The 23,777-nt window shown below is 51.9% G+C and overlaps 1 protein-coding gene across 2 annotated transcripts; it reads left to right on the top strand.

The window, feature by feature from the left end:
• Positions 1 to 1,840: 1,840 nt before the first annotated feature.
• TAF6 (TATA-box binding protein associated factor 6) lies at positions 1,841 to 22,638 on the top strand. 2 transcript variants are annotated; one of them, XM_082197643.1, is made up of 14 exons: positions 1,841 to 1,991; positions 3,699 to 3,873; positions 5,407 to 5,493; positions 7,026 to 7,179; positions 8,420 to 8,476; positions 8,780 to 8,899; positions 10,006 to 10,148; positions 11,689 to 11,766; positions 14,655 to 14,756; positions 16,827 to 17,009; positions 19,309 to 19,383; positions 19,473 to 19,598; positions 20,448 to 20,621; positions 21,674 to 22,638. In XM_082197643.1, exons 2-14 carry the CDS (start codon positions 3,718 to 3,720, stop codon positions 22,265 to 22,267), a joined length of 2,049 nt encoding a protein of 682 aa, XP_082053769.1. In that variant the 5' UTR covers positions 1,841 to 1,991; positions 3,699 to 3,717; the 3' UTR covers positions 22,268 to 22,638. The 2 variants fall into 2 exon arrangements, with proteins under 2 accessions (XP_082053769.1, XP_082053770.1); XM_082197644.1 differs by lacking the exon at positions 1,841 to 1,991 and having other exon boundaries at positions 3,605 to 3,873.
• The last annotated feature ends 1,139 nt before the right edge of the window (positions 22,639 to 23,777 follow it).

Below are 23,777 nucleotides of genomic sequence, written 5' to 3'. Positions count from 1 at the left end.
GCTGGGGACCCAAGACCAGAGAGACGGTCCCCTCCGCTCGGGTGGTGCCGTCGCAAAGCTCCTCCGAAAAGCCCTCCTGGAGGACCAGCACCGAGTAGGGGGAGCCGGGGATCAGCCGTGCGGGGAAGGGGGCTGTCCGTGGCTTCGAAGTGGTGGAGGCCGGGGAGCAGAGAGCCATGGAGAGGGAGATCCGGAGGGGAAAGGGTCCGGGGGGGGGGGTCCTTTCTTTCTGTCTGGTGGCGGGACGGCTTGAGGGCAAAACGCCCGGCGGGTCCTGGCAAAGCAGATCCTGAAGACCTTTAAGAAACAGGATAAGGAAGAGTTAGAAGGGTCCCCCCAAAGTTCATCTAGCCCAGGGGTCAGCAACCTTTTTCAGCCGTGGGCCAGTCCACTGTCCCTCAGACCATCTGGAGGGCCGGACTATATTTGGGGGGGGGGGAATGAATTCCTATGCCCCACAAATAACCCAGAGATGCATTTTAAATAAAAGCACACATTCTACTCATGTAAAAACACGCTGATTCCCAGACCGTTGGCAGGCTGGATTGAGAAGGTGATGGGGGCCGCATCCAGCCCATGAGCCTAAGGTTACCTACCCCTGATCTAGCCCAACTGCCTGTGACACAGGGATCCTTGACCAGGGGCTGGGGCAACTTTGGCTCTGCTTGCCAACCTGGCAGAGATTTCTGAGGCTGCCCTTTGCCAGGAAAGGATCAGACAGGAAAATAATAATAATAATATTTTTTTTTATTTGTATCCCACCCTCCCCAGCTGAGGCCGGGTTCAGAGTGGCTAACATCATAAAAACAACACAATATGCATAAAAACAGACATCAATTAATTAAAATACACTAGCGTTGCTAGTGGCCCCCCAAACCCCCGGGGAAATGAGGACACAGCACCATCTATGGCAACATCAGGGGTGAAAGGATGCCAGTAGAAAGGAGACCCCCCCCCCGCCACCCACCTGGCCCGGGACAACGGACCAGGTGCGTGCAGGTGTGCCCCCCCCAGCCTCCCTGCGGCCTCCGCTGAAGCCAACACCCGTCAGGCTCATCCAAGAGGAAGAGAAGGCAGGCTGGGGCTGGTAAGAGGTGCCACCGCAATGGCCCTTTCCTCCCTTGACTTTTGGGGGCAGGAAAGGTGCCCTGAGAGGCCCGTGCCGGGAATCCGGGGCGGGGAGGAGGCGGCTGTGGCGTTGACCTCCCTCCCTGGCAACGGGAGAACGGGGCCTTCTCTGTGGTGGCTCCCCGTCTGTGGGATGCTGCTCTCCCCAGGGAGGCTCCCCTGGCGCCTTCCTTCCCCTTCCGCCAGACCTGGGCTGACCCGCCTGCGTCTCTCTCTCTCTCTGGCTCTTGCTCCTTACGCATTTCCCCCCCCCCACCTTTTTCTACCGTAAACCACCCTGGAGAGACGCAGGGGAGTTTAAGAAATAAATAATTTATTCATACCTGTCAAACCACCTTTAGCAAAGAAAAACAAAACCGAGAACCGCTAGAAAAATACGAAAATTGGGGAAAAAGAGCAATTAAATTGCAAACAGTGACAGAATTAAATACACCTGTAGACTGTTTTTTCTATTTCCCACCTCGTGACGTCACGTCCGCCGCACGCGCCGGAAGTATGCGCGCCCACGCAGGCGCCGCTCTAGCACCTCCTCCTCCTCCTCCTCTGTGCTCTTGCCGCAGCGTCTTCCTCCGCCAAGCCTGAGAGGAGGAGTGCGCATGCGCAAGTGGATTAAAAAAAAACCACCCCCACCAACCAGGCGCCGGGGCGAGGAAGGAAGCTCCGCCCACCTCCTCCTTCAGCGGCGCCCTTTGGGCACTTCCGGTCGGGGCTGTGGGCGGGGCTTGCGTCTCCCCGTCGCGGGGCAGGGGCGCCGTCGGATGACGCCGCCTGGGTCGGGCTACCGTATATGCGGATGTAGGGGCGCCGCCCGGAGGGGGCTGTTACCGTATTGGCGGCCGTGGCCAGAGAAGCCTCCGCCGGCGGTAAGTGGCGCGCCGCTGGCTGCGCTCTGCACATGCCCCGGGGGCCGCTCCTCCGGGGTTGCAGCGGGCGAGCTGGTTCCTGCATGGCCGGCGGGGGGTTGGACTAGATGGCCCCTGGGGGTCCCACGTCTGGCCGCTTGGCCGTTCCTTCTCCCCCCGGGGTTCCCGGGCACCGAGAGGCTGAGCCCGCCGCCTCTCCGTCCGGCTCCCTCGCTCAGGGGGCGGGAAGGGGCTGGGGCGCCGGGGCTGACATCCCGCTGCACCGGCCCCCCTCGTTTCCCGCTGCTAGGCTGCTTCTGTTCCGCCCCTTGAAGGAGCCCAGGGTGGCAAGCCACTTCGCAGGGCAGGGGGACCTCGGGTTACGGACGCCTCAGGTTACGGACTCCGCTAACCCAGAGATAGCACCTTGGGTTAAGAACTTTGCTTCAGGAGGAGAACAGAAATCGTGCTCCAGCAGGAGGCCCCATTAGCTAAAGTGGTGCTTCAGGTTAAGAACAGACCTGAACGAATTAAGACCTGAACGAATTAACCCGAGGTACCACTGTAATAATAATAATAACAACAACAATAATAACAATAACAATAATAATATTTTATTTATATCCCGCCCTCCCCAGCCAAAGCTGGTCTCAGAGCGGCTAACAACAGTAAAAACAACACCAGCCCTTGGCAGCCCTTCTCTGCATACCTTCCAGCTTGTCAATACAGTTGACATACAGACTCCGCTAACCCAGAAATAGTGCTTCAGGTTAAGAACTTTGCTTCAGGAGGAGAACAGAAATCGTGCTCCAGCGGCAGCGGGAGGCCCCATTAGCTAAAGTGGTGCTTCAGGTTAAGAACAGTTTCAGGCTAAGAATGGACCTCCGGAACGAATTAAGTATGTAACCAGAGGTACCACTGTAATAATTTATTATTCATACCCCACCCACCTCGCTGGGTTTCCCAACAGAATCTCAAAAACACGATAAAACGTCAAACATTTAAAACTTCCCTAACAGGGCTGCCTAGTGAGGGAGAGATTGTGGGCAAGTACAGTGGATGCTCAGGTTGCGAACGTGATCCATGCGGGATGCACGTTTGCAACCCGCAGCGTCTGCAACCCACAGCAGCGCGTCTGCACACGCGCAGGTTGCAGTTCAGTGCTTCTGTGCATGCACAAAGCGTGATTTATCACTTCTGCTCATGCATGACCGCCAAAACCCGGAAGTGACCCATTCTGGTACTTCTGGGTTTCGGCGGTCCACAACCCAAAAAAACGCAACCTGAAGCATCTGTAACCCGAGGTATGACTACATTGCAGTTCAGCATTGGGGGTCTCTGGCCTGCAATGCGTAAAACTACTTCCATTTGTTACCCAGATTACCATCTCCATATCTTCTTGGCTTTCCTCAGCTGCCTCTGTTTCTTTTCCGTGCTCCAAAAAATAATGAGTTCACAGTTAGGTTTTGTTATGTCGGTTTTGTTTCTTAGCATGTACTTCTTACGTGTCCACAGAAATCTCCATGAAAATCAGTTGGCAAAGCAATAGTAGCGGGGAACGCAGCAATACGTCTCCAGGGAGGGCGTTACGCCAACGGGGAGCCACCACCAAAAAGGCTTCGCTATGGGTTGGCCAATGTTGGGGGCTGGGAGGGTTGAGGCAGAAGTCTGCCTGGAGCGAGGGATGCCGGTGACCAGAGCAGATCTTTGTGGTCTTTCCACCCGCAGGGGCAGCCGTTGAGCCAAGATGGCGGAAGAGAAGAAGATGAAGTTGAGCAACATGCAGCTGCCCACCGAGTCCATGAAGGTCATGGCCGAGTCGATGGGCATTGGGCAGGTTCCTGAGGAGACCTGCCAGATGCTGGCGGACGAAGTCAGCTATCGCATCAAGGAGATTGCTCAGGTCGGTACCTCTTCCCGCAGGACGGAGTTCAACTGCGGAACTCCCTTCCACAGGAGGCAAGACTGGCCACCAACTCAGATAGCTTTATAATAATAATAATAATTTATACCCTCCCTTCCCCAGCCAAGACTGGGCTCAGGGCGTCTAACAACCGATTGATTGAAATACAACTTAAAAACAAGATTAAAGTACAACATTAAAACATTAAAATGCAGCCTCATTTCAACAGAAACTCAAATCAAAAACTTTTTGGGGATGAAAACATCAGGTCTTCACCAAGGCTAGCTTTGAAAGAGGATGAGCAAACCAACCAACCCCTGTGTTGCAAAATAGGAATCAGCAATATCAAAAGCAACACGATGGCCAGAAACAATTACAAGGTGGAAAACTTTATGGAATAATTCAAAACATCAAAACTAAGAAAATGAAGTCCCTGCAAGTCCTGTTTTGTTGAATTCTTCATCATGCATGAGCCCTGTTCCGGAGTACTTTTCATTCTCATGTATATTATATCTATTAAAAAAAAAGATTGGTTAATGATGAAATTACATATCTTTCTACTTACGAGTGTTGAACTAATTGGCTGATGAAGAATTCAACGAAACATGTCAAAATATTGTTCTAAACATGACATGTTAATAGGCTTAGAGTAAAAAATGTAAGCAATAACAAAACCAATAAAGAAAGAAGGAAAAATCAGAATTTAACAAAAATAACTTATTATAGAATGCAAGGGGGGAAAGGTAGAAAGAAATATAAAGAAGTCAAATTGCTGTGGAGGGAAGTAGAGGACGGGGGGGGGGGGTTATAATTAAGTGTATAACTATGCAGCTGTTGTAATCTAGGAATTATATTTTATGTGAGGGAATCATTGGGAATTTTGGTTATTATGTATATATGTTAAGTTGCAATAAAGATCTTTGAAAATTTAAAAGAGAATTCAACGAAGCTGTAGTTGTTATCCGTAAACACTGTTGCAGAGTTCAGAGTTGGACATCAGAATTGGACATTTGCTGATTATACAAAGCTGTTCACAGCTTGCTTTCCGCCGGGTAAAGTCTGGCCCCGTGATTCACTTAAGGACTTGCAGAGACTTTCAGGGACTTCAGCTTGTTAGTTTGGATGTTTGGAATTATTCCCTAAAGTTTTTCACATTGTGATTGTTTCTGGCCATCGTGTTGCTTTTGAAAGATGACAGAGAAGAGGGCTTGGAAGGGCTACCAGCCACGATGGCTACGCTCTGACGCCAAGTTTGGAGGCAGTAAATGCTCTTCTCATGCTCACGTAAAGATTCGGGGGACCCCAAAGGTTTGTGGGGCTGTGCGATTCATCTCCGCTCACCCTGCTTGACTTCCAACTGCGCAGGGCCCAGAAAGCGTCAGTGTGACATCGGTTGATTGGCAGGCGGTTGCCCTGCAGGGTTTGGGGAGGTGGGGAGGTAGGGGAAGAGGGAGCTTTGGCCTCCCCTCTTTGAGGCGCACCCAACCCTTTGCCCGGTCTCTCTTTTTCCCTCTGCAACTTCCACCCTCTCAGGATGCCTTGAAGTTCATGCGCATGGGCAAACGCCGGACCCTCACGACGGGGGACATCGACTTGGCCCTAAAGTTGAAGAATGTGGAGGTGAGTGTTGGGGTGGGGCGGGCAATTTCGGCAGGGCTGGGGGTGTTTGTGTGGAAGCAGAGCCAACTTCTTGAGCTGCGTGTTCCTGCCTTGCAGGGGGTTGGACTAGATGACCCGTGGGGTCCCTTCCAACTGTGATTGTGTGTTCATTGCTGCCTCAGAGAAATTGGCATAGTGGCTAAGGGGTGATCCCACCTCTATCTGGGGGTTGTTTTTATTAAACATACAGGTGAAACTTGAAAAATTAGAATGCCGTGGGAAAGTTAATATATCTCAGTAATTCAGCTTAAAAGGTGAAATATATTAAATAAATTAAATATATTAAATATATTTAAATAGCTTAAATATATTAAAACTAATATATGAGATAGATTCGTGACATGCAAAGCGAGATACATCAAGCCTTTATTTGTTATAATTGTGATGATCATGGCGTACAGCTGATGGAAACCCCAAATTAACAATCTCAGAAAATTATACAGTGGTGCCCCGCAAGACGAATGCCTCGCAAGACGGAAAACTCACTAGACGAAAGAGTTTTCCGTTTTGGAGGTGCTTCGCAAAACGAATTTCCTATGGGTTTGCTTCGCAAGACGACAATGTCTTGCGAGTTCCTGCTGGTTTTCCCCCCCTCCCCCCTTTTCCTAAGCCGCTAAGCCGCTTATCAGCTGATCCGATCAGCAGATAAGCCGCTAATAGCGCTAATCCACTAATCCGTCAATGGGCTTGCTTCGCAAGACGAAAAAACCGCTAGACGAAGAGAATCACAGAACGGATTCTTTTCGTCTTGTGAGGCACCACTGTAATATTGTGAAAAGGTGCAGTAGCTATTCAATCCATAACCCCTGCAATGGGTTCCTGAGCCTTTAAATGGTCTCTCCGTCTGGTTCAGTAGGAGGCGCAATCACGGGGAAGGCTGCTGACCTGACAGTTGTGCAGAAAGCCACCCGTGAGACCCTCCATAAGGAGGGAAAGCCTCAAAAGGTAATTTCCCACAATATTCTAATTCTTCGAGTTTCCATCGCAGCCACATGGGTGCCAAATTCCTTACATTTGGCGGCATCTGTAAACGGACAAGACCCTTTTGCTTATTTCACTGCCTCTTTCGTTGTGTCAGTTGTGTTTTCATGCTCCATGTACAATTGTGTCCGTTTCATTCTCCCCAGATTTTGACCCTGTTCTCGAAAGCTCCTTGTGTTGAACCTTTCCCATCATTATTTGCTTTTTCTCCTGGTCCGTGTCATAGGAAAGAACTAAAAATAAATGAGCGATCCTAGATTCATAGAATTGCAAAGCTGGGAGGGACCCTGAGGGTCATCTAGTCCAACCCCCTGCAGTGCAGGATTATTTTGCCCAACGTGGTGCTTGAACCCTCAACCCTGAGATTGAGAGTCTCCTGCTCTACCAGCTAAGTCAGGGTTGTGTGCCAGGCAGCATTTTGAGTTGGATTCAGGGAGGGAGGCAGCAGGGCCTTATCCAGGGCGGCCCCTTTTGTGTCCTTGAACCACTTTCTTCCTCTGTTTCCGCCACAGCCGCTGTACGGCTTCCACGCCCAGGAGTTCATCCCCTTCCGCTACGCCAGCGGTGGGGGGCGCGAGCTGCACTTCTACGAGGAGAAAGAGGTGGACCTAAGCGACATCATCAACACCCCCTTGCCTCGCGTGCCCCTCGACGTCTGCCTCAAAGGTGAGGGGCGGGTGGGAGCCCAGGGGCCGTGTGGCGCTCAGATCCAGGGTGGGCTCGGAGAAGGTGGGTGCCCTCTGCTGGCAAAGCAGCGTTCATGCAGGAGGAGAGGGCGATGGAGGGCAAGCAGCCACAAGGTTTTAATGTTGTATTTTAATCTTGTTTTTATTATTGGTTGTTAGCCGCCCTGAGCCCAGGCTTGGCTGGGGAGGGCGGGGTATAAATAAAACTTATTATTATTATTATTATTATTATTATTATTATTATTGATGGCTACTCACTGCCCTCCACTGTAGTGATCAGGCGGGATGGCTAGGAGGAATTATAAAAAATATGGAGCAAGCCATTTGTGCCAGCAATGAAAGCATTGATTTGGTTTGAGCCATTCTGAGAAGATTTCTGATCAATCCACGCCTCTGCATCCCTGTCCAATTTCTCTTGCTTGGCAAGTCACGTACACAGACCAGTGGCTTCACCGGGCGTCCTCCGTACATGAAGATAGTAGGTTACTTTGATGTAGTAGTTACTGTATTTTTTGCTCTAAAAGACTCACTTTTCCCCTCCTAAAAAGTAAGGGGAAATGTGTGTGCGTCTTATGGAGCGAATGCAGGCTGCGCAGTTATCCCAGAAGCCAGAACAGCAAGAGGGATTTCTGCTTTCACTGCGCAGCGATCCCTCTTGCTGTTCTGGCTTCTGGGATTCAGAATATTTTTTTTCTTGTTTTCCTTCTCCAAAAACTGGGTGCGTCTTGTGGTCTGGTCCGTCTTATAGAGCGAAAAATACAGTAGATCTTAAGGGCCAGGAAGAGAGTTCACAAGGATACTGCCATCCTTGTTATTATAATCCTTGTTGTTATTCATGTTTTTATACTGTATTTTATGCTGCTTTTATAATTAAGTGTTTTAAATTTGTTGCTAGCTGTCCTGAGCCCAGTTTTTGAACCAGGAAGGGCAGGGTAGAAAATAAATTTTATCATTATTATTATTCTTGACCCTTGGCAGTCCCTTCTGGCCCTGGTGTGAGGGACCTTAGAATTGTAGACTTCGAAAGTACCCCAAAGGTCATCCAGCCCAATCCCCTGCAATGCAGCGATCTTTGAAGAGGTGTTTTCCAAGTGTCTAGGAGAAGCGACTCTTGAGATCCGCGCTGGGATCCTCAAGCTTGTGGGTCGGCAGCTGAGCAAAAGCGTGCGGAGGTTTGCCTCTCTCTTTGTCTCTGAGGTTTCTTTTCCCTTCTCTCGTAGCCCACTGGCTGAGCATCGAGGGGGTCCAGCCCGCCATCCCGGAAAACCCACCCCCAGGTGAGTCGCCTGCTTTGGTTGATGCCGTGAATCTGATGGGGCACTTTCTTTTTTAAAAAAATCATTTTTATTAAGTTTTCCACTTTAACAATCCAATCCAATCACATTAAATATTCCAAGTTATACATATACATATCCAATAATCCAAATATTCTGCCAAATTATATATTTTTTAATGGGACTTCCCATGTTAGGAGTGTTCTCTCTGTTTGGTGCACGTTAGGAAGTCAATAAACGAAACTTCATTTACACAAAGAAGAAGCAGACCCTGACCTCAATCCATCTTTTCCCCTTCCTCTCCAGCCCCGAAGGAGCAGCAGAAAACAGAGGCCACCGAACCCCTCAAGGCAACGAAACCAGGACAGGAGGAGGACGGCGCCCTCAGGGGCAAAGGGCAGACCACCGCAGCCCCCGATGGCAAAGGTCAGGTCCTGGCAGGGCAGTGCTGCTCTGTATTTTGATAAATGTTTGCCCATTTATTTTTTTGATGGAGTTACCAGCTTGGTGGATCAGGGGAACGCTGTGCATGTAGTATATCTTGATTTCAAGAAGGCTCTTGTCACAGTCCCCTGTGATATTCTTGCAGAGAAGCTGCCAAAATGTGGACTGGGCAAGGTACCGTATTTTTCACTCCATAAGACACACTTTTTTCTTCCTAAAAAGTAAGGGGAAATGTCTGTGCATCTAATGGAGCGAATGCGTAGTCCCTGGAGCCAAATTGCCCAGGGGTGAAAAGCAGATCATGCTCTCTTTTTTTGAAAGAGGGAAGGGGGTATTGAAAGGAAGCAGCTGATCGGCAAGCGATCAGGGAGGGAGATAAGGGACGCTAGAGATAAAGGAGGCTGCCTGGGAGGGGGGAGGTAAAGACAGCAAACTTGCAAGGAGAGGAGACAGGAAGATTAAAGCAATGAGGAGAGAAATTAGAAGAAAAGGGGGAGCAAAAAACTGCTCCAGCTAAGGAAAAGACACTAAGGCAAACAAGAGGGAAGGGAGTGTTGAAAGGAAACAGCTGATCTGTGCTATCGGGAGAGAGATAAGGGAAGCTAGCAATAAAGGAGGCTGCCTGGGAGGGGGGAGGCAAAAGCCCATGGATCCTCAGGATTTTTGCACTGGGTCACCCCAAATTCACCATCAGTTCACATAGCATGTCCATGGCTACAGCCTGCACCAAAAAAATCACGCACCCACTGTTGCCTGGGACCGCAATGGCGCAAAAGCCTGGTTACAAAGCACAGATCCACATGGATCCTCAGGATTTTAAAGACTTTCAGAGACTTTAAGAGTTCATTTTGAACTTGTTGTTGTTTGAAGGAATTCTGTAAAGATTGCCTATTAGGTATGTATATGGTCGTCGTGTTGCCTAAACTTTGTTGACCTGCGTAAGGAAGCTGGAGGGGTCAGCCAGATGGAGACGTCCGTTGTCAACCAACCTGGCGCCCACAGATCTCCAGCTGGTCAATTGGACCTTCACCAGCCGCCAAACCCTTTGCTGCCCCTCTGTGACCCTGCCTTCTTTCCCTCCCTGCCAGGCAAAGAGAAGAAAGGCCCCCTTTTGGAGGGAGCCCCCCTGAAGCTGAAGCCCCGGAGCATCCATGAGCTCTCCGTCGAGCAGCAGCTGTACTACAAGGAGATCACGGAGGCCTGCGTGGGCTCCTGCGAGGCAAAGCGGGCGGTGAGAAACCGTGGAAGGGAACCCCCGAGATCCTCTAGTCCAGTCCCATGGCAGCAGTCGCAGGAGTTGGGGACCTGCTCCTGCCCAGAGGAAAGCCGGCTCTGAATCCAAGCTCAGCTGGCTTAGGGTACAGGAAGAGCCTGGCAGCAGGATCAGGCCAGCGGTTGCCCATCTGGCCCAGAACCCTCTTCTTGCAGTGGCCAGCCAGGTGCCCGTTATGGGAAACAGGCAGCAGGATCTGAGCATGTGCACCCTCTCCTCTCCTGTTGTTGCCAGCAACTGGGATTCAGAGTGTCTGCTGTTGTGGCAGAGCCCTCGCTCCTTCATTCATTTGCCTAATCCTCTTTTAAAGCCAGTTGGTGGCTGTCCCAGCCTGCTGTGGCAGGGAGTTCCACAGCTTAACCCTGCGCTGCATTAATAATAATAATAATAATAATAATAATAATAATAATAATAATAATTTATTTGTACCCCATCTATCTGGCTGTGTTTCCCCAGCCACTCTGGGCGGCTTCCAACAAAGACCAAAAATACACTAAAATGTCACACATTAAAAACTTCCCAGATGTCTTCTGAATGTCAGGTAGTTGTTTATTTCCTTGACATCTGCTGGAAGGGCGTTCCACAGGGCGGGCGCCACCACCGAGAAGGCCCTCTGCCTGGTTCCCTGTAACTTGGCTTCTCGCAGGGAGGGAACCGCCAGAAGGCCCTCGGAGCTGGACCTCAGTGTCTGGGCAGAAGGATGGGGGTGGAGACGCTCCTTCAGGTCTACTGGACCTTTGAGGCCATTTAGGGCTTTCAAGGTCAGCACCAACACTTTGAATTGTTCTTGGAAAGGTACTGGGAGCCAGTGTAGGTCTTTCAAGAAGTGCTTTTATTTGTCCTGAATCTTCTTAGCTCTCCCTCCACCACCGCAGTGCCTTGGAGAAGGGGGAGTGAGGGGCTCGTTTGGCCAGTTTATACAGTAGTATCTCTTTGTGAGTCTGCCCCACTTGGCATCCATTTCGTGGAACGACCGCAGCAAACCTGGAAGTACCAGGATGGGTTACTTCTGGGTTTGCCGCTCGCCCAAAATAGCGCTTTGTCGAGCGTCCAGTTCTCCGGAACGGATCCCGGACTCAAAACAAGGTGCCACTTTAATCCCACCCTGGAGCCCTCCTGCTGGTGACTTGAACTACAACTCCCAGCAGCCAGTATGCCCAGCACTGATGCATCATGGGAAGTGGAGTCTTTTTGAGGCCGGTGGCTGGAAACCACAGGAAAGGAGACTATTGCTCTGTTGCTCGGAGTTCCTTTTGGGGTGTCTGGTTATGAGACCAGGATGCTGGCCAAGTGTCCTACGATTCCCACGTGGAGCCTCCATGGACAAAGCCAGTCTACCTCAGAATGGCAGAGAACAAGAGTGGGAGGAGGCTGCTCATCCTCCTTGGGGGCTTTCTTCCCTTTGGGGCAATGGGTCAGCCACTGTGAGGATGCCAGTGGCCTGATCCGGCTGCAACGCCCCCTCCCTGATTCCTGACGTTCTGCCTTTTTTCTGCAGGAGGCTCTTCAGAGCATCGCCACAGACCCCGGCTTGTACCAGATGCTGCCTCGCTTCAGCACGTTCATCTCCGAAGGGGTAAGGGGTTTGAAAAGTCTTTCGGAACCAGATTAAAACTCTCACCCGCTTCCTAAGCATCCAGACCGGCTTGCCTAGGCGAAGCATATTCTCAGTAGGCGCCGAAAAGAGTACAGCGAGGGCGCCTGTGCTTGATGCCAAGAGGCAGGGAGTCCAGGCACCGCCACACTAAACGATCAAGTTCTTGCAAATGTGGAATGGGTGTCGCACGGCACCTGTGGCAGTGCCCCTCCTGCTGTTGAGTTGGGCGCATGTGGAGTTAGGCGATCATGCAAGTAAACGGGTCTCGAGCTTTTAAAGGGCTTTGTATCCTGATAGCGAGGCAGGTGGGTTAAACCACACAGCCTAGGACTTGCCGATCAGAAGGTTGGCGGTTCGAATCCCCGCAACAGGGTGAGCTCCCGTTGCTCGGTCCCTGCTCCTGCCCACCTAGCAGTTCGAAAGCACGTCAAAGTGCAAGTAGATAAATAGGGACCGCTTTATAGCGGGAAGGTAAACGGCATTTCTGTATGCTGCTCTGGTTCGCCAGAAGCGGCTTAGTCCTGCTGGCCACATGACCCGGAAGCTGTATGCCAGCTCCCTTGGCCAGTAAAGCGAGATGAGCGCCGCAACCCCAGAGTCGGCCACGACTGGACCTAATGGTCAGGGGTCCCTTTACCTTTTATCCTGATAGTAGCAGCAGCACCTTGAACCTGGCCCTGTATCGGATCAGACCCCTCAGCAACAAAGGCACACAGTGCAGGCAAGGCCTCCTTGCTCCTGTCAGCAATCGGGCTGCAGCATCCCACACCTACTGCGGCCTCCGGGTCAGGCGCGAAAGAAGCCCTGCATTCGAGGGCACATTTTATTTTTTTTTAAAAAAATTTTTTACTGAGTTTTTGATAATGTTATACATATTGTCAGGGTTGCTTCCAGATCCTAGCTCACAGAGGATCACGCCAGCCAGCGATCATTAAGTAAAAGTCTTTATTGAGTTACAGTTCCCATTCTCAAGCTGCTGCGTGCAACTCTACGTCTTATGCTTAGATCGGCGAAGCTCCGTCTGAGTCTCCGCCCCTTGCGCACCAACTTAATATCCTAGCCCTGCTCCACCTTTTCCGCCTGACAGTTCTCCTCTGGGTCCCTCTGCCCCCCTGGGTCTCTTCCTTCCGGGATTCTTCTGACGCTGACCCCCCGGACCCTTCTGTCTCCTTGCGCCGGGCTTTAGGACCTGGCTCCCTTTCCGGGCTGCCTACTGCGCCACCTTCCTGTGCATTTGAACTTGGCGCGCGCGCCCAACCTTCCACTTTCCGTCTAACCGTCACTTCGCTCCCCGATGAAGGTGTGGCCACTCCTGACTCGTGCCCTCCCTCCTGTTGTGAGCTGCCAGCGCTTGATCCCTGGCGCCCTTCCTCATCCCTGCTCTCTGGCGGTGACGCTGGTCCCGATTTCCAACTGCTCCCCTCTGAGTCCCCTCTGGCTCTATCTTCCTGGGGTGTCCCCCTAGTCTCCCCCCTTGCCCTGGCCACTGGTGCTCCTTTTTGTGAATCTTCTGATTCACTGGAAAGACTCGGAGATCTCGGGTCGTCGTCATCACTCATCTTTTCTTCTGCCTCCTCCCCCTCGCTCTCTGTTTCCTCCCTTTCCCTCGCCTCTGCTCCTGAACCCCTGACACATATGAAACAAAACCATTTCAAACATTAAAATACAAGGTTCTTTCAAACCTCCTTCCCTCCCTGCATGGGTTCCATGTTTAAATTTAAATTTGTTGCATCTTTTACCTTTACTAATCCATTATATAACCATAGTGACCATAAATAGTTCCACATTACAAGTGTCCTTACATCCCTGCCAAAGATTTTAACTGTTTACAGTGGTCTTTTAAACAAATTACAAATTTACTTCCGTCTTTAGAAAACACTTGATCTTTCTGGTTTCGGACCTTCCCCGTCAGTTTCACCATCTCTGCCTTCTCCATCAGTTTCATCTGCCATTCTTCTTTCATTGGTACTTCTCCTTCCTTCCATCTCTGGGCTAGTAGCATTCTCGCTGCTGCCGTTGCATACATTAAAAGTCTTTTATCTTCTTTTGGAAACTCTATTATACCTAGTAAAAAGGCTTCTGGTTTTTTGACAAATGCATTTCTAAACATTTTTTGTTCCATAAGACGCCCCTAGCTTTTAGAGGAGGAAAACAAGAAAAAAAAATTCTGAATGAAACCGTGGATATATCATTTTTGTGGTTCAGGCTGTAGCCATGGACATGCTATGTGATCTGATGGTGAATTTGGGGTGACCCAGTGCTAAAATCCTGAGGATCCATGGGCTTTTACCTCCCCCTTTATCTCTCTCCCAATCCCACTGATCAGCTGTTTCCTTTCAACACTCCCTTCCCTCTTGTTTGCCTTAGTGTCTTTTCCTTAGCTGGAGAGTTTTCCCCTCCTCCTTTTCTTCTAATTTCTCTCTTTATTGCTTTAGTCTTCCTGTTTTCTCCCCTTTGCAAGTTTGCTGTCTTTACCTTCCCCCTCCAGGCAGCCTCCTTTATCTCTAGCATCCCTTATCTCCCTCCCAATCGGCAAGCGATCAGCAGCTTTGTTTCAACACCCACTTCCCTGCTTCAAAATAAGAAGCATGATCTGCTTTTCGCCCCTGGGCAGTTCAGTTCCAGGGACCACACATTTGCTCCGTAAGAGGCACAGACATTTCCCCTTACTTTTTAGGAAGAAAAAAGTGCGTCTTATGGAGCGAAAAATACGGTATGCCATTTCCCAGAAAGCCTTTACCAATGTACATGTCCACCATATATGGAAAAAGGTGCCTAGAGGCGTAACTCTGTAGCTGCCGGCTGCCTTTCCAGTCTGATCTGGAGCCCCTCACCTGAGGCCCCTGTCTCCCCATCCCTCCCTCCAGGTGCGGGTGAACGTGGTACAGAACAACCTGGCTCTGCTGATCTACCTGATGCGGATGGTGAAGGCCCTGATGGACAACCCCACCCTCTACCTGGAGAAATACGTGAGCCCCTCTCTCTTCTCTCTCTCTCTCAGGGATGGAGGGACCATTAAGCAAAATAAGCCCCTTCTTAGGGCATCAGAGTAAGGGGGAAACCACAGACAGGGTCCATGGGCCATGTGGTGCAGCTGAACCAGGTTCCCCTGGGGGGGGGGCGGGGGAGAAAAAGGCTGAACTTTATAAAATAAGTGTAGAATATATTGAGCATGCCTCATCCAAACCCTCTGGTATACAGTAGTACTTTACGAACTTAATCCGTTCCAGAAGTCTTAAGAATGCTGCAAACCCAGAAGTAGGTGTTTTGGTTTGTGAACTTTGCTTTGGAATAAGAACATGTTCCGCTTCCTGTTGAGTGTGTTCCATTTGTAAATAGAGTCCCCCGCTGCTATGGGAAAGCATGCCTTGGTTTAAGAACGCTTTGGTTTAAGAACGCTTTCCCATAGCAGCCGGGGACTCTATTTACACTCAACAGGAAGCGGAACGTGTTCTTATTCCAAGGCAAAGTTCACAAACCAAAACACCTACTTCCGGGTTTGCAGCATTCTTAATCCAAGCTGTTCATAAACTAAGCTGTTCTTAAACCAAGGTACCACTGTATTTGCCTTGGTGTATTTTTAACAAGAACGGTCACAAATGGCTCCGCTGAGCGTTCCTTTTCTCAGCTAGAAGTCCCAGCAGAGCAACTAGGCAAGCCGGACACCTGTTCTCGACAAAGTACAGAAGCAGGTGTGTTACGTAAGATTAGTTTTGAGGATCCGATCAAGGTGAAAATTACCCTAACCCACACATTCTTTTATAAGCAGTTGTTAACAGTCTTCCACAGGTTTACCATACCCCTTGAGTCAATCCCCCATCTCCCACTACCCTTCTGAGAAAAATCCCACCCCACCCTCCCACTATATACAAGGGTCTGGTGACTTCTGTTTCAGGGTATCTGAAGAAGTGTGCATGCACACGAAAGCTTTTACCCAGAGCAAACTTAGTTGGTCCATAAGGTGCTACTGGACAATTTAAAAAAACATTTTCATTCTTTTATAAATTATATTTATTATCTGAATAAATACAAAATGTAGCAGGCTATTAATATTTATGTAGCAAAATGTAGCAGGCTATTAATATTTACGTATCAACTCATTCCAGATAATCGCCATACAGCGGTACCTCTGGATGCGAACGGGATCCGTTCTGGAGCCCTGTTTGCATCCTGAGTAGAACGTAAGACATGACTGTGTGTGGGGGGGTCGCGTTTTGCCGCTTCTGCACAAGTGTGTGACGTCATTTTGAGCGTCTGCGCGTGCGCGAGTGGCGAAACTTGGAAGTAACGTGCTCCGTTACTTCTGGGTCGCCGTGGAGCGTAACTTGAAAACGCTCAACCTGAAGCACATTTGTATTGGGACGCGGGTGGCGCTGTGGGTTAAACCACAGAGTCTAGGGCTTGCTGATCAGAAGGTCGGCGGTTCGAATCCCCGCAACGGGGTGAGCTCCCATTGCTCGGTCCCTGCTCCTGCCAACCTAGCAGTTCGAAAGCACGTCAAAGTGCAAGTAGATCAATAGGTACCACTCCGGCGGGGAGGTAAACGGCGTTTCCGTGCACTGCTCTGGTTCGCCAAAGTGGCTTAGTCCTGCTGGCCACATGACCCAGAAGCTGTATGCCGGCTCCCTCGGCCAGTAAAGCAAGATGAGCGCCGCAACCCCAGAGTCGGCCACGACTGAACCTAATGGTCAGGGGTCCCTTTACCTTTACCTATGACTGTATTGGTCCAAAAAAAGTCTCTGTCTGCAAGCAGCTCGGGTTTTTATTATCCTTTGAATTAGGTATATACAGGGGCACCAAAATCTCTTTGAGTGCGAAAGGTCTTAATCCAGCCCTGCTCTCTCTGGGGGGCTGGGGGCCACTGGGCAGGTGCGTGAGCCTCTCCCTGCTGCTAGCGGGTCTTAGCCTCTGGCTGAAACGGCCCTTCCTCTTCCTCGTCCAGCCCTGGGTGGGGGGTGTCTTGGGGTGCCCCAGAGTGAATCGGGAGCGGGCGCTGACCTTAACGCCACGGGCATCTTTTCTTCCCCACCCCCTGGCAGCTCCACGAACTGATCCCGGCCGTCATGACCTGCATCGTCAGCCGCCAGCTGTGTCTTCGGCCGGACGTGGACAACCACTGGGCGCTGCGGGACTTTGCCGCCCGGCTCATTGCCCAGATCTGCAAGAACTTCAGCACCACCACAAACAACATTCAGTCGCGCATCACCAAGACCTTCACCAAGGTGCATTTTAACGCCGGAACACGCGGGCCTCCAATGGAGCTGAGCGTGGGAAGGTTGAGTTGGACTGGGGAACTCCCTGCCACTGCAGGCAGCGAGGGGCACCGTCTTGGATGGCTTTAAAAGAGGGTCGGGGAATTCATGGCAGGGCTATCGAGGGCTCCCAGGACGTTTCTGAGCACTATTCAAAGTGTTGGGGCTGACCTTTAAAGCCTTAAACAGCCTCAGCCCAGTATACTTGAAGGAGTGTCTCCACCCCCCATTGTTCAGACACTGAGGTCCAGCTCCGAGGGCCTTCTGGTGGTTCCCTCCCTGCGAAAAGTGAGATTGCAGGGAACCAGGCACAGGGCCTTCTTGGTGGTGGCTCCCACCCTGTGGCACACCCTCCCACCAGATGTCAAGGAGATAAAGAACTATCTGACTTTTAGAAGACATCTGAAGGCAGCCCTGTTCAGGGAAGTCTTTTATGTTTTATGGTGTTTTTAATATTCTGTTGGGAGCAGCCCTGAAGGACCAGCCGGGGAGCCATTTTGGACTCACAGCTGTCCCTGGAGGCGCAGGTTAATTCTGTATCCAGGGCAGCTGTCTACCAGCTCCATCTGGTACGCAGGATGAGACCCTCCCTGCCTGTGGACTGCCTCGTCAGAGTGGTGCATGCTCTGGTTATCTCCCGCTTGGACTACTGCCATGCGCTCTACGTGGGGCTACCTTTGAAGGTGACCCGGAAACTACAACTAATCCAGAATGTGGCAGCCAGACTGGGGACTGGGAGCGGCCACCGAGACCACATAACACCAGTCCAGAAAGACCTACATTGGCTCCCAGGACGTTTCCGAGCACAATTCAAAGTGTTGGTGCTGACCTTGAAAGCCCTAAACGGCCTCAAAGGCCCAGTAGACCTGAAGGAGCGTCTCCACCCCCATCGTTCAGCCCAGACACTGAGGTCCAGCTCCGAGGGCCTTCTGGCGGTTCCCTCCCTGCGAGAAGCCAAGTCACAGGGAACCAGGCAGAGGGCCTTCTCGGTAGTGGCGCCCGCCCTGTGGAACGCCCTCCCATCAGATGTCAAGGAGATAAAGAACTATCTGACTTTTAGAAGACATCTGAAGGCAGCCCTGCTTGGGGAAGTCTTTTATGTTTTATGGTGTTTTTAATATTCTGTTGGGAGCCGTCCAAAGTGGCTGGGGAGGCCCGGCCAGATGGGTGAGGTATGTCATTCATAATAATAATAATAATAATAATAATAATAATAATAATAATAATAATTGTTGTCAGGATGCCTCTGCTTTGCCTCCCCAGTCGGGGGCAGCAATGCTTCTGAATCCCACTTCCTGTAAAACGCAGGAGGGGAGAGTTGCTCTTGTGTTCGAATCCTGCTGCAGCTTTCCTATAATAGGCACTGGTTGGCCGCTGTGAGAACAGGATTCTAAATGAGCCCCCTTCGGCCTGATCCACCAGCCAGGCTCTGATTCTGTTCATATAATAAATAACAATAATAATAACTTTTATCCGTATCCCGCTCTCCCCAGCCAAGACCAGGCTCAGGGCGGCTAACACCAGATATAAAAGCAATTGATTAAAATACAACTTAAAAACAATATTAAAACACAACGTTAAAACGCAGCCTCATTTCAGCAGAAACTCTAAAACTTTTTTGGGGATGAAAACGTCAAGTCTTCACCAAGGTTAACTATCGAGACTGGTCCTAAAGGTAAAGGGTAAAGGGACCCCTGACCATTAGGTCCAGTCGTGGCCGACTCTGGGGTTGCGGCGCTCATCTCGCTTTACTGGCCGAAGGAGCCGGCGTACAGCTTCCGGGTCATGTGGCCAGCAGGACTAAGCCGCTTCTGGCCAACCAGAGCAGCGCACGGAAATGCCGTTTACCTTCCCGTCGGAGTGGTACCTATTTATCTACTTGCACTTTGACGTGCTTTCGAACTGCTAGGTTGGCAGGAGCAGGGACCGAGAAACAGGAGCTCACCCTGTCACGGGATTCGAACCGCTGACCTTCTGATCGGCAAGCCCTAGGCTCTGTGGTTTAACCCACAGCGCCACCCGCGTCCCTTCCAGACTGGTCCTACATGGGCCAGAAAAAAGCCAGGGAAGACCCCAAATAGGAGTTCCATCACAGGAAAGGAGAAAGGATAGAGGGGAAGGGGATCAAATTGGCTCCAAGCCAAAGACCAGGCGGGACAACTCTGTCTTGCAGGCCCTGCGGAAAGAAATCAGATCAAAATATGCATTTTGGGAGTCCGCTCCTCTCCCCCTGACTCCTCTCTCTCTCTCTCTCTTCTTCCCCCACTAGAGCTGGGTGGACGAGAAGACCCCCTGGACCACGCGCTACGGCTCCATCGCAGGGCTGGCTGAGCTGGGGCACGACGTGAGTAGCCTCAGAGCTGGCTATGGGCACAGCAGGGGCATCCCGGGGGCAGTCGCTGGGCCTCACTCTCTCTCCTCCTGCCTCCCCAGGTCATCAAGACCCTCATCCTGCCCCGGCTGCAGGTGGAGGGGGAGAGGGTCCGCTCCGTCCTCGAGGGGCCGGTCGTCAGCAACATCGACAAGATCGGGGCCGACCACGTCCAGAGCCTCCTCTTGGTAAGGGGGCAGCCAGCGGGGGTGTGTGGGGCTGCTGCCGAATGGCTTGCGTGCGTACAGAGAAAAAGCTGGTCCCAAGCACATGGAGAAGATGTGGGGAGGAAAATATAGGTCACCCATGTGGGGTAATTGATCGGCTGGAGCCCTAGATCCAAAGTGTGGGGCTGGACAAATCTCTCCAGCAAGAGGGGAGCTCCCAGAAAAGTATTAAGGTCACAGAATCACACAGCACAGTGATGAAGCATGAGGAATACAGTAGGATTGTTTGGAAGTTACACCAAGGGTCATCTAGTCCAACCCCCTGCAACGCGAGAATCTTTTGAACCCACAACCCTGAGATTAAGAGTCTCATGCTCTGCCAACTTAGCTGCCCCCTATATAGGCAGTTGGATCCTTTAAACATCCCACTTAGTCCACTGCCCTTCTCTGCCCCTCTGGCAACGAACGGACCACACCGTTAGGAAGTTTAAACGCTTTACTTACAAACTTCAAAGGTCAGATTCATGCGTTAGTGCATGCAGCAAGGAGAAGAGCATGGGTGGGAAATTCAGAAAAATATTTCTGAGCGCATGGTCTGGGCAGTGCATCACTCTCCTCCTGTGCAACTTCCTTGCGCTTGAATCCTGCTTGTGGGCTTGCCAAGGGCGTCTAGTTGGCATCTGTGAGGGCAGGACGGTGGAATAGGCGGGTCCCCTTTTTGCCCGACCAGCTTCTGGGCTCTTCTGCTCTTCCGATGGAACTTCCACATCCAGGGGCAGTCTTTCTCGATTCCCGGGCTCTTAGTGGCTTACGGCTGCCGGGCTTGGGTGGTTCTTCTGAAGTCTCTCCTACGTCCTCCCCCCACCGCAGAAACACTGTGCTCCGGTCCTGGCGAAGCTGCGCCCCCAGCCCGACAACCAGGAGGCCTACCGGGCGGAGTACGGGGCGCTGGGCACCCTCCTGTGCACCCACGTGGTCAAGGCTCGTGCCCAGGCAGCCATGCAGGCGCAGCAGGTGAACCGGACCACCCTCACCATCACCCAGGTAAGGGGGGGGCAGAACCCCCACCCCCAAGCACCCACGGGCTCCGGGTCTCTCCCTGGGCGGCCCCACTCATGGCTGCGGTTCCCCTCTCCCTTCATAATAAATTTTATTAATTTTATTTAAATAAATTTTAAATATTTAAATTTTATTTAAAGAGGCAGCCCTGTTTAGGGAAGCTTTTAATGTTTAATAGGTTATTGTATTTTAGTGTTTTGTTGGAAGCCGCCCAGAGTGGCTGGGGGGACCCAGCCAGATGGGCGGGTATAAATAATAAAATTTTATTATTACTATTATTATTATTATCATTATTATTATAAGGGCCTGGAACAAGGGCCTGGGGTCTGTGGTGTGCATGCCTAGGATGCATTAGGAAGACTGGGTGCCATCTGTGCATGTGCAGAGTGCATTTGCCCCACCGCTGAAGAAACTCGCACTTGGTAGTGGCGTCCGCCCTGTGGAACTCCCTCCCACCAGATGGGAAAAAACACCTACCAGACATCTGAAGGCAGCCCTGTTTAGGGAAGCTTTTCATATCTGAAGGGCTGTTGTATTTTAACATTTTGTTGGAAGCCGCCCAGAGTGGCTGGGGAAACCCAGTGAGATGGGCGGGGTATAAATAAAAAAATATTATTACAGTGGTACCTCGGGTTAAGTACTTAATTCGTTCCGGAGGTCCGTACTTAACCTGAAACTGATCTTAACCTGAAGCACCACTTTAGCTAATGGGGCCTCCTGCTGCCACCGCGCCACCAGAGCACAATTTCTGTTCTCATCCTGAAGCAAAGTTCTTAATCTGAAGCACTATTTCTGGGTTAGCAGAATGTGTAACCTGAAGTGTATGTAACCTGAAGCATATGTAACCCGAGGTACCACTGTATTATTATTATTATTATTATTATTATTATTATTATTATTATTATTATTATTATTATTAATTTCTCCCCAGCCAAACACCAGCTATAAAACAATTGATTGAAATACAGTTTAAAAAACAAGATTAAAATCTAACCCCCCCTGTGATCCTCTCTCTCTGTCTCTCTTTCTCTCCGCAGCCTCGCCCCACGCTGACCCTGTCCCAGGCCCCCCAGGGGGGCTCCGGCAGCGCCTCGCGGGCCCCCAGCATCATCAAGATGCCCGGCTCCCTTGCCCTCCCCATGCAGACGCTGGTCTCTGCCCGGCCGGCCACCCCCACCCAGCCCTCCCCGCCGCCCACCAAGTTCATCGTCATGTCCTCCTCGGCCTCCGGGACGCCCACCTCCCAGCAGGTGATCACGCTCAGCGGGGGCCCCGCCTGCACCTCCACCTCCCCCGTCACCACCACCGTGCCCAGCACCCAGCCCCTGGTCAAGCTGGTCTCCGGCGGGCAGGCCACCCCCAGCCCCCCCGTCTCCGGCAGCGTCCAGAAGTACATCGTGGTCTCGCTGCCCGCCGCCGCCGAGGGCAAAGGAGCGGGGGCCGCCCAGCTCTCGCCCTCCTCCTCGGGGGCCGGCGGCTTGGCCCTGGCGGGGGGCATCAAGCAGGAGCACGGCGAGAGCCCCCCGCCCCCCGGGAGCAGTGCCAGCACCTCGGCCGCCACCGCCTTCCTGGCCAAGGCCAACGGGGCACAGGGCTTGGTGCCGGAGTCCCCGCAGACGCCCTCCCTGTGAGGGGGGCCGGGCACGTCCCTGGATCGCAAGACGGCTGGGGGGCCGCAAGACAGCACCTCCCCTTGCCCACTGCGTGCCAAGGAAGGGGGGCGACGGCGGCATCTCAACAGCCTCTGCGTGACGTTAAGTCTATTCCCTCCCCACCTTTGGAGCAACTTGGGGGGCAGAGGAGAAGGAATCGAGACTCTGTGTTGTTTTTTTCTTCCTGCGAGCAGCAGGGCCAAATTGGGGTGTGTGTGTGTGTGTGTTTGTGAACATTGGGGGGGGGTCCCACGTTTGGTGTTGTAGAAAAAGCCCCCCCTGTCCTTTCGTCTGTGTCGCAGAACTGTAAATAGATACTCTTTTAAGTTCCAATAAACTCGACTCTTCTACCTGTCTGTGAGAGTGGTGTTCGCCCTGTTCCCTTGTGGGATCCCCCCCCCCCAAATCTAGGACACAGTAAAAGGAACCCCCTTCCTCTTGAAAGGCCTGGGGAGATGGTGACGGCCAGCTGGTCTTGGCAGGGTAGGCCCCACCCAAAGCAGGCAGCTGTGAGTGCGGCAGATGCATCTCCCATCAGAGAGTCCTAGACTTGGAAGGGACCCCGAGGGTCATCCAGCCCAACCCCGAAATAATAACGCAGGAATTGCAGCACGGGAATCCCCAGCAGGGGTCTCTGCTGAGAAACCTCCAAGGAAGGAGAGCCCCCCTTTTTTTGAGGGCGCCCGGCCCTCTCTCCTACCTTCAGAAAGTTCTTTCTAACATCTACTTGGAGAATCTCGCTGGGGTGGAGGACACTGCAGGGAGCCCAGTTCTCCATCTGCTGCTGCCGTGTGCATATGAAGCCCTTGCTTTTGCTGCATCCTGGCGCTTTCTTGGCACGCCAGTCCAGGGCGTGGGGGATCCGGGCTCCCCAACTGGTTCTGCCAGCTTCCCGTTGGGGCTCCCTGGTAGGTCTGGATGTGGGCCTGCCCCTCTCTGCAAGCTCCAGCCTGCGCCTCCCGCAAAGAGGAAGCTGCGCTGGACCCGCCGGGAGGAAGCAGGTAAGAGGCCTCACCTTTGCCCACCTGTTGGGAGGTGAGGGGAGGAGGAGAAGTCCCTTGGGTGGGACCAGAGGCAGAGCGCCAGGCCTGGGAAAAGGGCTTGTGTAAAAGCAGCCATGCCAAAAAAGAGCCTGGGGCAGAAGCGAGAAAGGGGTGCCTCTGGAAGAACTTTCTGAGGGCCAGATTGACAGAAGTTGGTGGCCTCTCCTTCCTGGGTTCTTAAAGAAGGGTTTGGGTGGCCAGGGATTCCCGCAGCGCATGGGGTTGGACTAGATGGCCCCTGGAGGTGCCTTGCAGCTCTGTAATTCCAGGGTTGATTTTGAAGCGCCACAGGTTGGACGCCCTCGCTGCCTCCGGAGATGGCGAGTGCCACCACTTTTGGCTGGCAAGGGTCCTCTAGTAGTCCAGCCCCCTGCGACGCACGGTGCCCCTCGCCTCCTCCTGTCGAAGAGGGGCAGGATCCAGCTTGCCTTTCCCACGGATCCCTT

The sequence above is a fragment of the Podarcis vaucheri genome (assembly GCF_965113315.1).
Source record: "Podarcis vaucheri genome assembly, chromosome: 13".
Taxonomy (NCBI): domain Eukaryota; kingdom Metazoa; phylum Chordata; class Lepidosauria; order Squamata; family Lacertidae; genus Podarcis; species Podarcis vaucheri.
The sequence above is the reverse complement of the archived record's forward strand: the minus strand, read 5'-3'. Positions and strand labels throughout refer to the sequence as shown.